The following is a 15,823-nucleotide window of genomic DNA, read 5'->3' as shown; positions in this document are numbered from 1 at the left end:
GCAGGAAGTTACATCCTCCTGCATTAAATATTTCAAGGAACTGTGTCCTCCTAGGCATAAAATTCCACTTCAAGGCTGACACATGGACCCTTTTTCCATCCCCCAGGGAAAGGTGTTCTCAGGTACATCATCGCTTCAGGTATGTTTGGGAAACCAAGTTTCAGAAGTTCATCCTTCCCTTCCAGAGACTCTGGCAGGAGAGGAATCCCCACACCAACTCCTAGAACCATCATGGAATGGTTTGGGTTGGAAGGAACCTTAAAGCCCATCCAGTTCCACCTCCTGCCAACTAGCCCAGGATGCTCCAAGCTCCATCCAGCCTGGTCCTACACAAACAACTCCCAGAGTTTTACCTTTCAGGGTGGCATACTCCACTTTCTGCTTGATCTTGGCCATCTCCACCACATAGGCTGCAGCCTGGGTGAGCACCAGGAGCCTCTCTCGAGCCTTGAACCCGTTCCTGTCGTATTTGATCACGGGAGTCACGTACTGAAAGCAACAAGTTGGTGTCAGCACTTGCACCTTCCCAGGGACCTGGGCCAGGGTTTTCACCTGTCCTCACTGCAAGCAGCTCAGGGAGGAGCAGCTCTGCCCGTGGAGCTGCAGCTCCCAACTCACAGCTGCTCCCTCCAACCTCTGCTCAGTGTGAGCTGTTTCTTCACACTGGGAAATTGAGGTGGCAGAACTGCTCTGAGCAAGGTGAGTCACCTGTGCCCTCTATGCCATAAGCAAGGGAAGTGCATGGACACATCTCCTCTGCTCCTGCCCCTCACAGCCCACCTGGGATGCTTGGGAAGCTTTTATTTAGCAGAAGCTGAAATCAAAGTTATCTTGGTGCATTTTGAGACTTGTCTCCAATTTAGAAGCAAGGAAATCGTGGCTCCACTGCTGTTCCTCAGGCCCTGTGTGCCCAAGCAGCACCAGGACTCCAGTGAAGCAGGTTCCAAAGGGTGTCCCCTTACCTTGATGCTCTCCCCCTGGATGAGCTGCAGCACTCTGGGGTTTATCTCATTCTCTTCTGAGGAGCAAAGCAGAAAGAGAAACTGAGTGTAGGTGAGAGCCACTGCTCTCCCAGCAAGCACCAGAGCTGCACTGACTGTCTCCATCCTAGTTGTCCCTGTCCCTTGGAATGCTCCCTTTGAACTGAGGGTGGTCACTGCCAGCCACTCCCACACCCATTTGGGTGACTCCTGCTGCCTGACAAGTCATTCTCACTGGGAGCTCCTATTCTGGAGCCTCCTTGTGGTTCAAACCCTGATCCATCCCAGCCCACAAGGAATTCTGCTAGGATTTATGGCTCTGTGTCCCAGGAGGGATCCCATTCCCCCTCAATCTGAGAATAAATCTGGCAGATTGATCTCTGTCACTAGATACAACAGAGCAAAGCAACTCCAATGGCAGAGCCCAAACACAGCAGGTGCTGCTGCCTCTGCCAGGTGGGAATTCCTCTTGGAAATGAGCCTGGTCCACCAGAACTTTCCTGAGCAAGGAGCTGAGGCCTCCAGGGCTTGGTGTGCACTCACTCAGACGAGTGTCCAGGAAGCGCTGGTTGAGGCTCTGCTGGTATCCCTCCTTCTTCCCTCTGAACACAGCACTGGTCACCACCTTCTGCTGCAACTGATGTGGGAAGGAACAGCCTTAACCTTGGAGATTCTCCAGCAGGAGCATCAGCAAACACTGCATGGCACAACATCCTCCCACTGTCCACCCAGCTCAGGGAATCCTGGAGTCATGCTGCACTTCTTCTGCACCTTTGGGTCATTCCTGTATCACCCCAAATAAAGGGCCAGCAAGGACAATCCTACAGGGCTCTCTGATTTATGGAGCTTTTCTGATTCCATGGAAGTGCAGTTTCAATGCCATGAGCCTAAGCCCCACATGTCTCCAAAGGGTCCCCAGAAGGAAGTCCTGACTGCAGGCTCAGGGATTTTTGCTCCCAGGAGAGCAAACAGCCCTGAGTGAGAGGAGCAGCAGTGCCAGAAGGTGCAGGAGACAGAGATCAGCCAGGCACAGCAGGTTTTAGCTCCAAAATCTGCATTCCAGGGGTTGCTCACCTGCACTCTCCTCTCGACACTAACCCCTCGGCAGTACTTCCTCACCAGGGTCCTTATGCAGAGCTTGTGAAGCATCTCAGATGTCTACAGGAAAACAGAAGGAAAACAAAAGGTAGGGAAGTTGTGCAAACAGGTCAGTCTGTGCCAGGAGCCTAAAGCATTGTGGGATTCAGTTTGTCTTTAGCAGAGCTCGTGAGTTCACTTCTCTGTCAGTGCCTTTCTATTGCTCCAAACAACACAAAGCTCTCTCCTTTCCCTTGGAAACACCAACAGAGTGATTCCTTCCACTCCCATCCTCCCCCAGGCAGATCTCAGGGGCTTCCCAAGGCTCTGCCATCCCTCCTGAACCAAGAACAGCAGGTCAAGCTTTTTTTCCAGCACAAATGCACACACATGACCACGGAAGAGCAGCTCCTTTCACCTGTCCCAAAGGCCCCAGCAACCCTCACCTCTTCCATGATGGAAGGAGGTTTGAGCCAACTCTTGTCCAGGACGTTTTGTGGGAGGTGATCTCTGAGCTTCAGCAGGTACTTGTACTGGGAGAGCATCACAAATTCCCTGTTCTCCGGGCACAGAGGTTTCTTCCTATTGATGAAGCCATTTATGAACCTACAGAAAACATCCAGGCAGAGCTGACATGAGATCCATGGGAATGAGGGGAGTGGCAGGTGACACATAACAGGCTAAGCGGGTCATTGGTGCTAACTCAGGTACAGTCACAGCAATGAAAACCTTAAGCTTTGTCATATACTAAATATTGACATTGATTTCCAAGTTGTGGTGGTCAAAACAAGATGCTTTGGAGCTCGAAAGGAAGATCAGCTCTGCTTCAGGAGAGCTTAAGGAGTGGAGAGGGAGGAGCATTGATAAGGGAACAAAGAGGAATGCAAAGGATTGGGAAGGAATTCCTCCCTGTGAGGTGCTGAGGCACTGGCACAGGTTGCCCAGAGAAACTGTGGCTGTTCCATCCCTGGGAGTGTTCCAGACCAGGTTGGATGAGGTTTGGAGCAACCTGGGCTGGTGGAAGGTGTCCCTGCTCATGACAGGAGGTGGGACTGGATGGTCTTTAAGCTCCTTCCAACCCAACCCATTCCATGATTCTATGGCTGGTTTGGACATGCTTTGACTGATATAAACCAGCAGAGCAACAGAAACTAGTGCAAGTTAGAATTCCTGAGCAGGTCACAGACATTTCAGATCACCCTCCTGGAACTTCTTGTCCTAACTCCAACAGCACCTTAGAAATGGGTGTGAAGAAGCCAGTTTTGTCTCACTGTGCTGTCAGTGCTCTGGGCTGGCTGGGTGAGCCCACCCCCATGCTGGGACCCATCACCCCAACCCTCCCCACACCCAGCACACCGTGATAATTACTTCCTGATTATCTGGGCTGCCCATGTCCTCCTCTTGGCCTCCCTCCGTGCCAGAGCTCCTCTCCAACAGGCCTCCAGCTTGATGGCTGCAAGAGTCAACCAGGTCCTTGTGTCAGAGCTCCTGGGCCACACTGGCCTTTAGCTCACACAGCAAAAGTTAGCAATGATTATTTTGCAGCTCCAAAGATCAGCTGATGGGAACAGCAAGAAGCTGAGGGTGTTCTCTTCTCCATCATAAGTGGTGGATCCAGTACCACCAGCACTGTGGAGCTCAACATAAGACAGTGCCAGAGCTCATGAGCATTCAGCCTCCTGTGCCCCCTGCACACAGCTCATCTCAGCTGCCCTTTGAGCCTGCAGGTTTGAGATCAGCCTGCCTGCTGTGACCAGATGCTTTTTTTCTCCCCAGCAGTTGATGATCAGCTCTTGAGTACCCCAGAACATCCCCATGTGTGCAGCAGGTGATGCTGCTGCTCAGAGCTGCTCCCACAGCTGATACCTGGCTGAGGCCAAGAGCCAAGCACAGCTAAAGGGACCTCTGGAGACTCTCTGAGTGCTCTTCATGCAACCTGCATCTCACCTCAACACCCACAGCCCTGCACTGAAGCCACGAGTGCTACCCATAGCCACATTGGATTTGTGGCCTCCCAAAGCTACAACTCCCAAGGAAATCCCAGCCCTAAGAGACTCCTCCATTCCACAGCTCATACCTGCTTTCCTCTTCTTCTGGTATGCTCTTTGCCCAAGGAATCCTTTGTATTTGGCCTGTAGTCTTGAAACTGGAAGAAAGGCAGAGATGTGCTCTTACCTACAGGACCAGAGTGTTGAGGAGCCAAGATCCTGTGCCCACTGGGTGCTGAGGCACAGGAGGAGCTGCACAGTCACCGAGGAAAAGATGTGCCAGGACACCAAGAGGAGCAGAAGTGGCCTGGGTAGGTGCTGTGCCCTTCAGCCCTGTGCATTTGTGCATTTCAAGCAGGTACAAACAGGATGAGACAGGTGAAATCCCAATCCCAGAGTACTTAGTGCATCCACAAATGGGCCAACAGCTACTCATAGGGTTGAGGAGCTCTAAAGGAACATATGCAGGGCTCAAGCCATAGAGCCAGGGATTTTTCCCCACCCTGGAGAAAGAGGACTAAGTTTTCCATGGGTTCTGCAGAGCTCTGCGCTCTGTGGGGCTCAGCTCTCACCATGGTGTACAGAACCCCAGAGTGGTTTGAGCTGGAAGGACCTCAAAGCCCATCTCATGCCACGGGCAGGGACACCTTCCACTGGCCCAGGTGGCTCCAAGCCCTGTCCAACCTGGCATTTACTCCATCAGACTGGAGCCCAGGAACAGTTCCCCAGGCTCTGCTGCTTAGTGTGTATCAGAGAAAAGGAACTGGAACCTTACTCAGCAGGTGCCTCCTGTACTCAAATGCATCTTCTGTGGCAAACAGAGTCTTGGGGAAACGAATGAATATCTTGGTTCTGAAAAAGAGACCAGGATCAGATTATTCACAGTGAGCCATCACTTCAGCTGCCCTAACTGGGGTCAGGGTCCTCCAAGCAGCTGCAATGCCCACAGGTTACATCTCCTTCCATCCCCACTCCTCATCTGCCTAGTGGCACATCCTGAGAGGGTGCCAAGGGCTTGGCAAAGGGTGGCAGGGACAGGGAAGGAGGCAAGACAGCAGTCACTGCACAAGGTGCCCTGGAAGGAGCAGCAAGGACATCTCAACATTTTCACAACTTGTCCCCTCAGTGCTGGCATCCCTGTGAGTTCCCAGGAAAGCAGCTGAAATCCAGCCCAGTTTCCTTGTCTTAGCTACTATCCTAGACATGAATTCATGGGTTCTGAGAGCCACAGGGAGAAGGTGACACAGAGACTGCCTTGTCCCACATCTTGTCTCTGCAGAGAGGACAAAGTTGTGGCTCAGGAGTGGCTGTAAATGCCAATTAAAAGCAAAACCCAAGCCTAAGAGAGGTAAGTTGCCTTGAGCTGCCCAAGCTGCCAGGAGAGCTGGGGCTGAGGCAAAGCTGCTCATCTCCCCCAGCCCAGAGATGGAGGAAATGAGTTTGGATTGAAGCTCCCGTGGAAACAGGGGAGAATAAAGAGGAAATTTATCATCTGGGTTTTTTCTCTGTCTCCTTGCTCCTGTCACAGGATAGAAGATCCAATAGAGAAAGCACTGAGCAGTCAGAGCAAGGGAATTTACCTTCCCAGTTTGTATTCCTCAGGCTTGTAACCAATGTGCTTGATGAGCTTCACCACACCCTCTATTGCTGGCCCATTCCAGTTTGGCCAGGTAGCTGGACAGAGGGATTTATACCTGAAAGATCAGCAAGACACCAACACAAATGACTTGATGCCTTAGGAAACTCTTCCTGGAGCTCTGCCCTGCACATTCCTACTCTTCATTCAGTGCAGAAGATGTCAGAGCAGAACAAAACAGATCCAGACAAGGCACAAGCCAAGGTTAGGTTTGATGAGCTGGGGCTTGAGTTTTAAACACACCTAAGCCTCGTGGGAGGGCAGGGAGTTGAGGGGGAGGCTGAGGGGGGGAGAGTTGCCCTCACCTCTGCAGGAAGTGCTCGTACTTGCGCCGATAGGCAAACCCTGCTCGTCTCACCCTCAGGTGCTCCATCAGCCCCAGGTACTTGACCTGGTGCCTGATCAGGGAATCATCGAACTTCCCTGTGGCAAGAACACACAGTCACTGCTAAATACTCTGTGGAACCTCATCCACTTGTCCAAGTCGTGGGAGAAATCAGGAAGGAATCAAACCCCCAAGTACCTAAGGTGATGACTTTGCTGCCAACTCAACTAAACGGATCCAAAAACACACCCCCAAACATACACACAGCATATATCTGCTTCACCCAGCTACAGGTGAGTGTCCCTCAGGCCATCCCTTGACCTCAGCAGTGCCTTCAGCCTTACCAGGCTCCTTGTTGTCGTTGGGTTTAATGCAGCGGACGTAAGAAGGCTCCTTGGACATCAGGATCTCAATCAGGCTCATCAGACTGTTTTTGAACTGGGTTGCAACCTAAGACAACATCAAAAGAACCTTCTTAACCTTGGGACTCATCACTGCAGCAACTGAGATCAACTCACTCCCTGGATCCACCTTCAGCATGGAAGCAAAAGGGAACAGCAGCAAAAACATCCACCAAGTGCAGGAATCCCAGAATCACTGAGGTTGGAAGGGACCTCTGGAGAATCTCTAATCCAACCCCCTGCCAAGGCAGAGTCACCTGCAGCAGGTGACACAGGAACACATCCAGGTGGGTTTGGAATGTCTCCAGACAGAGACTCCACACCCTCCCTGATCTGTCCCAGTGCTCTGCCACCTCCATGGGAAGTTCTTCCTCATGGGGAGGTCAAACTCCTTGGGGTTTAGTTTGTGGCCATTAGGACTAAGGGATCCATTAAACCAAGACTTGGGGGGTTGAGTTCATACTCAAACTTCAGACTAAAGACAAAACTCACAGTCTCTGGTCTCCTCCTGCTGTCCAGTTCCGAGAAGAGGAAACATTCTCTAATGATGAAGTTCTTGGAGTTGCACAACACCTGGAACAGGAGGAATTGCCTTGTTTAGCAGCTCTGCTACTCTTGAGAGCAGCACAGCCCTCAGGACATGCAGGCAGGTGCCTGAAAGTCACTGCTAAAGAGGAAAGTCTGTTCTTGTTTGCTGCAGGGATGAAATACATCCTCAAAGCATTTCTGCTTTGATCAGGTAGAGAACAGCATCTCTTCTCTGCCCTTACCTCCTTCAGGTTCCTGTACAGTAGATCATTATTCTTCTCCAGAAATCCTGAAGGAATAAAAAAAAAAAAGGTTTAATTCTTTTGGGGCACAGCCACTCCAGAACATTTACATGCCCCAAATTCTCACTGCAGTCATAGCTAAGACTTCCAGGCAGAGCCCTCAGAGGGCAGTTGGGTAGGAATTCACCTTCCCAGTTATCCTCCACCACACATCAGCTTCAGAGCTCAGCTAACCCCCAGGCTGGCACACCTTGCCCACTCACCCATAGCACAGTAAGTGACTTCTCCTGCATAGTGGAGGAGGCGAAAATCCAGAAAGTCGATGGATTTCCGCGTCTTCTGGTCCGCGAGTTTGCGACTGCAGAGAGGAAACACCAACTCAGCACAGAGAGACAGAGCAGCAAACACATTCCCTCAGCTCATGGAGAGGCACAGCTGCAGGACAGCTGGACATCTAGTGTTTGTGGCTCTTGCTGTGGCTCTGTAGAGTTCTGATTCATCACCAAACCATCATCTACCTCTGCTGGCAGCAGGGAACGGGAAGCAGCTCCATAAACTCCTCAGACCTACCCATTCCCATTTGGCAATGATCACTAATCCTAAAGGATTAAGATGTCATCCCATAACATTCATTTAAACACATTCTTACTGCTCATGTTGGGGGGAAAAAAAAAGAAAAAATAATCACCAATTCCCTCAATTTCAAAGTCAAGCTAAGGGGAAAGGATTGTTGGAGATGTTTTGCCCTAGAGCGACAACCCAAACACAAAAGGAGGAATCCAAACTGCTAAGAATAGCAGGAAAATTTGAGCAAGGAAGGATTCCTGGAGAAGAAAAAAAAAAGAGCAACTTCACAGTTGAAGTTTCAGCTTTGTAAGCAGTCACTGCCAGCAGAGTTGTGTGTCACAACAGCACATTAGGGTATCAAAGCTCCTTCCAAGAGCATCACCAAGCACAGATCCCGTTTAAGGAGCTCCAGCACTTCTATTTAAAGCTTCTAATCAGGCAGAACAGCATTAAGGCACATTGTGGTGACAAGGAAGTTGGCTCCAAATGTTCCACTTGGCTGTGGTGAAGTTCAGAGCTGTAGAAACAGTGACAACTCAGCAGTGTGACTCTGAATTGATGACTTGTCAGGGCCCTTCAGCAGTTTCTGCTGGGAGCTGCCAGCACAGCCTGGCGCCAACACACTCATCTGCCACCCAAATGGGAGCCAAAAAACACTACAAATGGAGTATTAACCAAAATGCCACTCATCTGGGGGTGGGGGTGAGCAGGATTATTTCCTCTCCTCTCTGTGCTTGGAGCTCACACAGAGTGGAGATGGACTGAAATGTTTGCATACCCCTGGGCTTTGTCACACCTTCAGCTTTGCCTGGAGTCAGTGGGGAGCAAAGTGATCTCTGGCCCAAGTCATCTAACGTTCCTGGGCTAAGATCAGGGGGCAAAGCCCAGCAGTGCCTAGTTTGAGTGTGGGATGAAACCAGGCTCAAAGATCAGCACCACCTGAGTGCAGAGACAGAACCCACACACCTCCCCAGAACCCCCAGCCCATACCCTACCAGTGGAGCACATCTCAGCATCACACCCTGGAGGAGCTGCTTGGAGCAAAGCAAAGCTGATTCCCTCCCCACCACTCTGCCATGGGGGAGAGCTGGGAAGAGCCAGGATACAGAGGGGAAATGCATACGTCAGGAAGTGGGGATGATCTCCTACTTTCTCCTCCAGCTTTTCCAAGAAGCTCAAATCAGTTGCTTCCCCAGGCCGTAAGCATTCCTCATCCTGCAACAGCAGACACGGGGTCAGAGCTGCTCTGAGCAGCTACACCAACAGGGAGGACAATTTCCATGCACAAAGCCAAAGACTCATTGCTGGGGAAGCAGCACAGCCACAGCCTCCACAGCCACAGCTCTACAGTCAGCATATCCTCTGCCCTCAGTTCTGGGTGTTTGCTAACAAACTCTAGGGGTTTTCACTCTGGATAATGCAGATCCATCCCAAAATTCAAGGAGCAAATGATTATAGACAATTACAGCAGGGCACAGGTTGCATTTTAACTCAGCACAAACTCTGCTCTTACCAGGATGGAGATGATTCCTTTATGCTTCTGCTCAACCAAGTCACAGATGATTTTGTTGTTGAAATATGGGATGGGTTCCCACTGGAAGAGGGAGAAAGGAAGAACAGCTTTAGGTGAAGACCTTATCTTTGCAGTTTGTAAGTTCATTGGAACTTCAATCAGATCCAGACTCTGATCCCACTAAAGATCAGTGTGGTGGGTTAGGACCAGCTGAGCTGTAGAATAAAAAGTGAGAGCACAGTGATCCATGATCCCATTCCAGAGTCCTCCTGCTCTCAGCAGCTCAGACCATCCTCTGGTTCTCTGCATCAATGCTCTCCATCTTCCCATGTCTTACCCTGCTGGAGTTTCTCATGCTCCAGGGACACTGTCACTACTGAACATGAGTTTTGGGGAAGGTCCTACTCCTTTCTTACCTGGAGTCTGAGCTAAATGACACTGCCAAAAGGTTGCAGGATGAGACCCACAGCTATCCTATACTTCTCATGGGAACAAGAAGCTAAAAGAACCAGAATATCTTTCATAGGGATGAGCAAAACCTTACAGTGCAATGGCAATTCAAAGCAAAAAGAGAGGGGGAAATACAATTTACCTCTATCCCTTCCACTTCATATTCCTCCTGCTCTGCTTTCAGGGTCATCTCAATCAGCAGCTGCTGGAGCTTCTCGTTGCAGTAATTAATGCAGAACTGCTCAAAGCTTCAAGAGTGGTTAAAGGAGCATCAGGTTTTGTTTCTCTCACAGGCAGTTCTGCTTCTCCCACCACTACCTGCTGTGTTCCAGCCAAACCACCCAGCCCAAACCCACCCATTCCCCCCTAAGCTCATGCCCCCCAGGTTACCCCAAGCCTCAGCACAGCCCTTACCTGTTTGTGTCCAGCACCTCAAAGCCATAAATATCCAACAGGCCAATTACTGTTTTCCGACTGGAATCCTGTTAAAGACATCTCTGCTCAGCAACTACTGCTGAGCTGCTGCTTCTCCCCTGCATGTTGTTTGTTCCTCCTAAAGTTAGACTTTCTCTTTGAGAGCTTCACATGTGGGTGGAGAACCTACTCTAAAGCAGGTGATAATGAGCTGCTAAAACTATCTAACCTATCACCTTCCACTCTTAACCAAAGGGTTTTCCACCTCGGGGCTGGGGGATGTCCCTACACAAATAAGCATCCAAGATATTGGGTGATGAGGATGGGAAAACAGCTCAGCATTTTAGGGGCACTCAGTGGACACCAGACAGGAAACCAACCTTGTTTACCAGAGCATTGTTGATTTTGTTGACAAGCCAAGTGAAGGTGCGTCCATAAATCGCCTTGGCCACAGCATCCCGAGCATAGAATGCCAGATCCACATTCAGGGGGCTCAGGACCTGAAAATAAACCAAGATGTACCTGAATAATAGGATCATTCAGGTTGGAAAAAGCTTCCAAGACCATCAAGTCCAACCTGTGACCCATCACCACCTTGTCAGCCAGACCAGAGCACTGAGTGCCACTTCCAGTCATTCCTTGGACACCTCCAGGGATGGTGACTCCACCACCTCTCTAGGCAGCACATTCCAATGTTTAACAACCCTTTCCATGGAGAAATTCCTCCTGATGTCCAACCTGACCCTCCCCTGGCACAGAGGTGATTAATTCAATGCATGGTGTATCCAACCAGTTCCCACCTGTGGCTTGGAGAACCAGCCAAGCTATTGTAGACCCCCTGAGCTGCAGCTGCCCATGGCAAGGGTTGGAACTAGATGATCTCTTAGGTCCCTTCTCACCCAAACCACTCAGAGATTCCGAGGTTCCACCTACAGCTTTGTTTCCCATCAGTATTCCTTCCCTCTGGTGTATCTCCACCTGCCAGCAGGACTGGGATACTACATCTTGGAGAGTACTGACTGAGACAAGTGGGGGAAGAATTCTGACTTCCTTTTGGGTTTATTTCACTCAAATCAAAGCACTAGATGCTCAAAGAGCAGATTTTACAAGTGTTTTCCTCTGTTTCTGCAGCTCAGCTTCCCAGGAAGCTCTAAGGACTGGACAAGGGGAAATTGTTTAGCTCAAAGACAAGGTTGCTTGCAAGTCCCTGTTCCAGCCTTTTTTTTCCAGCGACTGCTGTTCAGCAGTATTTGCCACAGAGAGGGTTAGAATGTAAAAACAAAGCCAGAAAGATATCAGGAATATATCTGAATGTCTCAGGCTAGGAGGGGATGTGGAGGAGGAGAGAGACAGGCAGAGTGAGCTGGTTTTGTTGTAACACTAAGAACTGAGCTCCTTATCCAGCCCCAACCCTAACTGGGGATCTCCCAACTCCCTGGGGTTACACAGACACTGATACCTCCTCAGATCTGGCTTCAATCTTCCTGTTGGTGAGAGCTTCCTGCAGGATGGACAGGTGAGCACCCAGGAGCTGCAGGGAGAGGAACATTTACACTCAGAGCATGACCAGCAGGACACAGTTATACCAGCAGCACTGAGATCAGTGTGGCTTAGCCCCCAGTCCCTCCCCAGTTCCCCTCATCTCTCAGTGAGGGGAAGGAAGGAAGGAAGTTCCAGGGAGATGTGTGAGAGAGAAAAGGGCCCCACAATTCCAGACAGTTTCCAAAAGTGATGGGTATTTATCCACTTATCCCTCTGCTTTTGGGAAGTTTTGCCCATAAGAGAAAGACACAGCAAGGTTAAGGCTTTCCTCACAGCACTTGGAATACTGACACTCCCTCACAGGTACCTTTGAGATCCACTTGATCTGTGTTCCATCACGGATGATGGCGTGGCCATTGCTGTCTTCTTCAAAGTGGATGTTCCCCAGGTGCAGGACAGTGGCAACAATTGCAAAGAGATGCTAAGAACAAGAGACACACCATTAGATGCACTGTCAGAGCACTGTCACTGCACAGCTACTACACACAACATTGACCTGTTTGATCTGCAGGAGATGGCTCAGAGAACCTGCTCCAGGGGCATGAGATCGTGTTCTTCACCTGTTTCCTCAACTCCATAGAGTCATGGAATGGTTTGGGTTGGAAGGATCTTAAAGATCATCCAGTCCCACCCCCTGCCCTGGGCAGGGACACCTCCCACCAGCCCAGGTGGCTCCAAGCCCCATCCAACCTGGCCTGGGACACTCCCAGGGATGGAGCAGCCACAGCTGCTCTGGGCAACCTGTGCCAGTGCCTCAGCACCTCACAGGGAGGAATTCCTTCCCAATATCTCATCTCTCCCTGCCCTCTGCAGTGGGAAGCCATTCCCCCTTGTCCTGGCACTCTATGCTCTAGGAGAAAGTCCCTCTCCATGTTTCCTGGAGGCTCCTTCAGGTACTGAAGGTACTAAATGATGTCCTTTCCTACCCCTAACACCTCTCCCAAGCAAAGCTGCTTCCATCAGTGCCTCTACCAGCCATACCTCGATATCCCTCTCACTGAAGTCGATGATGGAAAAAGCTTTCCGGACGATTTTCCAGTCGTTCTTGTCATTGATAGAGAACACTTTGGCACATCGACCCTGAGCAGCAACAGGAACATGAATGAACACCATTTATTGGCATAGCAACTTCATTATCAGCTAACACAGACACTTGTGGTCACACTGTGTCCATTTCCAGTGCCCTCAGCGAGTGGTTTCCCTGCTGTTAACCCTCCAAGTGGCTCCTTTGATCAGCTTTTTCAGCTTTCACTGGAAACCTCAGATAAACCAAAGCACTGAGGGTGGATAGTGTTCCCATAACTTGGCTGAGGCTTGTGCAGAACTGGAGCTTGAGCCATCTGTGTGGGAGGTGGCCCTGCCCAGGGCAGGGGGTTGGGACTAGATGATCTCTGAGGTCCATTCCAGCCCTTATACTCTATGAAACTCTATGATCTTCTATTTTTAGGGCAAGAACATCTTCTGCCCAAGCTGCACATGGAGCCCCAGAGTTCCTGAGCAGCCCCAGAGGGAGCACTGACCTGGATGAGATATGCATATTTCTGGGGGTTGCGCTCCAGCCCCAACCAACCAAGGAGATCTTTGTCTGCACCCTCCAACAGCTGGTAGAAGATATGGAAATTCCTTTCTCCGTGATTTTGGTGGACAACTCTGGATTTCTCAATTAGGTAGCTGAGGATGTGGCCTCCCACTGGAGCTCCCTGAGAGAACAGAGCAGTCAGATCAGCACCAAAACCAGCAGAGACATCGCTGTGATGCTGTTTCTTCACACCTAGGAGTGAGGAGCAGTCAGGAGAAACCTGTGCCTGCTGTCACCTATTTTAAAGCTCACCTCATTCCACCCCCTTACCACCCACACCTTCCCAGGTTGCTCCAAACCCCATCCAATCTGTCCTGGAACTCTCCCAGGGATGGGGCAGCCACATGGGACAGCCTGTGTCACCTTTGAAGAGTGAGGATCCAGCAACACTGCAAGGTTTGGTGTCCTTCTGGTACAACCTGTGCTTTACAACCCTCTCCCTCAGCTTCCCATGGAGCACTGGCAGCAGTGCCAGCAATGCAGGAAGATTTCAGGATGGATAAGTAGTGACTTTACCTGCAAATTTCAAGACCTGGACAAACAGGGTGAGAGATCTGCAGTGTAAGCTGCAATGAATCCCAGGCTGCCTGGGCAGTGTCCAGGAGGTTCCCTGATGCAGCTTGTTTTCTCAGCACTCCACTGAGTTTGTTCTCACCTTAAAATCAAACTGGATGTCCATGTACTTCCCAAACCTACTGGAGTTGTCGTTACGCAGAGTTTTTGCGTTCCCAAAGGCCTGTGGATACACAGACAGGTTAGGGCACTTCTCACCTCACTGACAACCCAACACCCATGACAGGACAGAGCTCCAGAAACAAAGATTTGCTGCATCAGCCACGTCCCACTGAAGTTAGTGGGCTTGAAGAAACACAAACTCATGATTTTCATCACTTTAATTTCCAGAGCTTTAGAGTGGAATTCAGCTAAACCAACTTGCTCTATCTTATCTAACCTAGCTGAAGCCCTGAGGAACTCTGGAGTGTTGCACAGTGTCCTTGCACTCCCAGGTTGCAGCTATCCACTAGAAACCACAAGTTGAACTTTCTAAACATCAAATGCTATTAAATCCCAAGGATTCTCCCAGAGCTTGTGCCACCAAGAGGCCAATTTTGGCCATTCCTGAGCCCTGAAGTGTAGATTTACACAAAACCCTTGTGCAGTGAGGCCACAAACAGCAACTTTTCTGCATTTGGGGACCTTCATCGAGCTCTTACCTCGAGGACAGGGTTGGAGAGCAGCAGGCGATCGCGGACGATCTTCAGCTGATCTGTGGTGGGACAGGTCACTGCATAGTACTGCAGGATCTTCTTGGATGCCTCTGTCTTGCCTGCTCCACTCTCCCCAGAGATGAGGATGAAATGGTTGTTGCACTCACTGCACATCACTCGGTAGGCATTGTCAGCTATGGCATATCTGAGCACGGATCACAGGAGGCATTTGGAGGAGATGCAGCATTAGGAATGGCACAGGAGGTAGAGTTCAAAGGCTTTCCAGAAGTGTCTACTCCTGGGCTAATGTTACAAGTATTGCCAGGATCATGGAATCACAACATGGTTGGGATTGGAAGGGATCTTAGAGATCATCTAGTCCCATAGGCAGGGACACTTCCCACAGGGAAAGCTGAGCTGAAAACAGGAGTCTAACTCAAGATCTCATACTAAAAACTCATCATAACAACCTCAGCCTCATAGTAACAACCAGCCCCAGTGAGTATGGACACAGAGCTATGGTGCTAGTACACAGCTCCCAGAGAAATCCCAAACTAGCAACATCACCTAGAATCCTAAGGTGGTGGTGTCACCATCCCTGGAGGTGTTTAAGGAGAGACTGGATGTGGCACTTACTGCCCTGCTCTAGTTAACTTGGTGGTGTTAGGTCATATGTTGGACTTGCTGATCTCAGAGGACTTTCCCAGCCTGACTGACTGTGATTCTGTGATACTCACAGGTGTGGTGGCAGTTCAAAGAAGTTCACCCCTCGATAAAGCTGCATCTGGGTCAGAGTGTAGATGTCCAACTCCTTGTAAGGGTTGACAGACACGAGGAGAGTACCAATGTATGTCTGCAGGGAGAAAGAGTGCACCTAGGTGGGAACCTGCTCCATCACTGGAGTGATGGCTCCCAGCAGAGGATTGAGGACATCAGGGCATTGGGCAAGGACTAAAAGAGATGGCACAGAGCTGGTTATGAGAAGGAAGGGGAAAAACCCCAACCCACCACAAAAATCCCTGACAAACTGAACAAAAACTCCTCCAAAGGCTCTCTCAAAGCCAACACCAAACTTCTTCCAGAATCTATCTGGTTATGAGTAGAGCTGAACCATTAAGGCAAGCTCAGAGCCTGACATTTTAGATGCAAAGTTTGGATAGATGGCACAGAGCTGGTTATGAGAAGGAAGGGGAAAAACCCCAACCCACCACAAAAATCCCTGACAAACTGAACAAAAACTCCTCCAAAGGCTCTCTCAAAGCCAACACCAAACTTCTTCCAGAATCTATCTGGTTATGAGTAGAGCTGAACCATTAAGGCAAGCTCAGAGCCTGACATTTTAGATGCAAAGTTTGGATATCTCGCTTCAGGGA

General features: G+C 50.1%; 1 protein-coding gene across 1 annotated transcript in view; it reads right to left on the bottom strand.

The window, feature by feature from the left end:
- The window catches only part of MYO1H (myosin IH), a 19,098-nt gene that overhangs the window by 2,826 nt on the left and 449 nt on the right, over positions 1–15,823 (bottom strand). Inside the window, exons 2-27 of the mRNA XM_009081716.1 lie at positions 15,188–15,303; positions 14,457–14,655; positions 13,898–13,978; positions 13,184–13,363; positions 12,645–12,743; positions 11,971–12,084; positions 11,581–11,652; positions 10,502–10,621; positions 10,122–10,189; positions 9,850–9,955; positions 9,258–9,338; positions 8,868–8,959; positions 7,441–7,535; positions 7,178–7,224; positions 6,900–6,980; positions 6,351–6,456; positions 5,987–6,104; positions 5,626–5,739; positions 4,821–4,897; positions 4,135–4,203; positions 3,426–3,510; positions 2,504–2,663; positions 2,055–2,138; positions 1,524–1,617; positions 963–1,018; positions 354–489 (exon numbers count right to left, since the gene is read on the bottom strand). Of these exons, the coding sequence (XP_009079964.1) occupies positions 354–489; positions 963–1,018; positions 1,524–1,617; positions 2,055–2,138; positions 2,504–2,663; positions 3,426–3,510; positions 4,135–4,203; positions 4,821–4,897; positions 5,626–5,739; positions 5,987–6,104; positions 6,351–6,456; positions 6,900–6,980; positions 7,178–7,224; positions 7,441–7,535; positions 8,868–8,959; positions 9,258–9,338; positions 9,850–9,955; positions 10,122–10,189; positions 10,502–10,621; positions 11,581–11,652; positions 11,971–12,084; positions 12,645–12,743; positions 13,184–13,363; positions 13,898–13,978; positions 14,457–14,655; positions 15,188–15,303 (2,650 nt within the window). The remainder of the gene's footprint in view (positions 1–353; positions 490–962; positions 1,019–1,523; positions 1,618–2,054; positions 2,139–2,503; positions 2,664–3,425; positions 3,511–4,134; positions 4,204–4,820; positions 4,898–5,625; positions 5,740–5,986; positions 6,105–6,350; positions 6,457–6,899; positions 6,981–7,177; positions 7,225–7,440; positions 7,536–8,867; positions 8,960–9,257; positions 9,339–9,849; positions 9,956–10,121; positions 10,190–10,501; positions 10,622–11,580; positions 11,653–11,970; positions 12,085–12,644; positions 12,744–13,183; positions 13,364–13,897; positions 13,979–14,456; positions 14,656–15,187; positions 15,304–15,823) is intronic.

The sequence above is a fragment of the Acanthisitta chloris genome, unplaced genomic scaffold (assembly GCF_000695815.1).
Source record: "Acanthisitta chloris isolate BGI_N310 unplaced genomic scaffold, ASM69581v1 scaffold22149, whole genome shotgun sequence".
Lineage (NCBI taxonomy): Eukaryota > Metazoa > Chordata > Aves > Passeriformes > Acanthisittidae > Acanthisitta > Acanthisitta chloris.
Note: the sequence above shows the minus strand (reverse complement) of the source record. Positions and strands in the feature narration are given on the sequence as shown.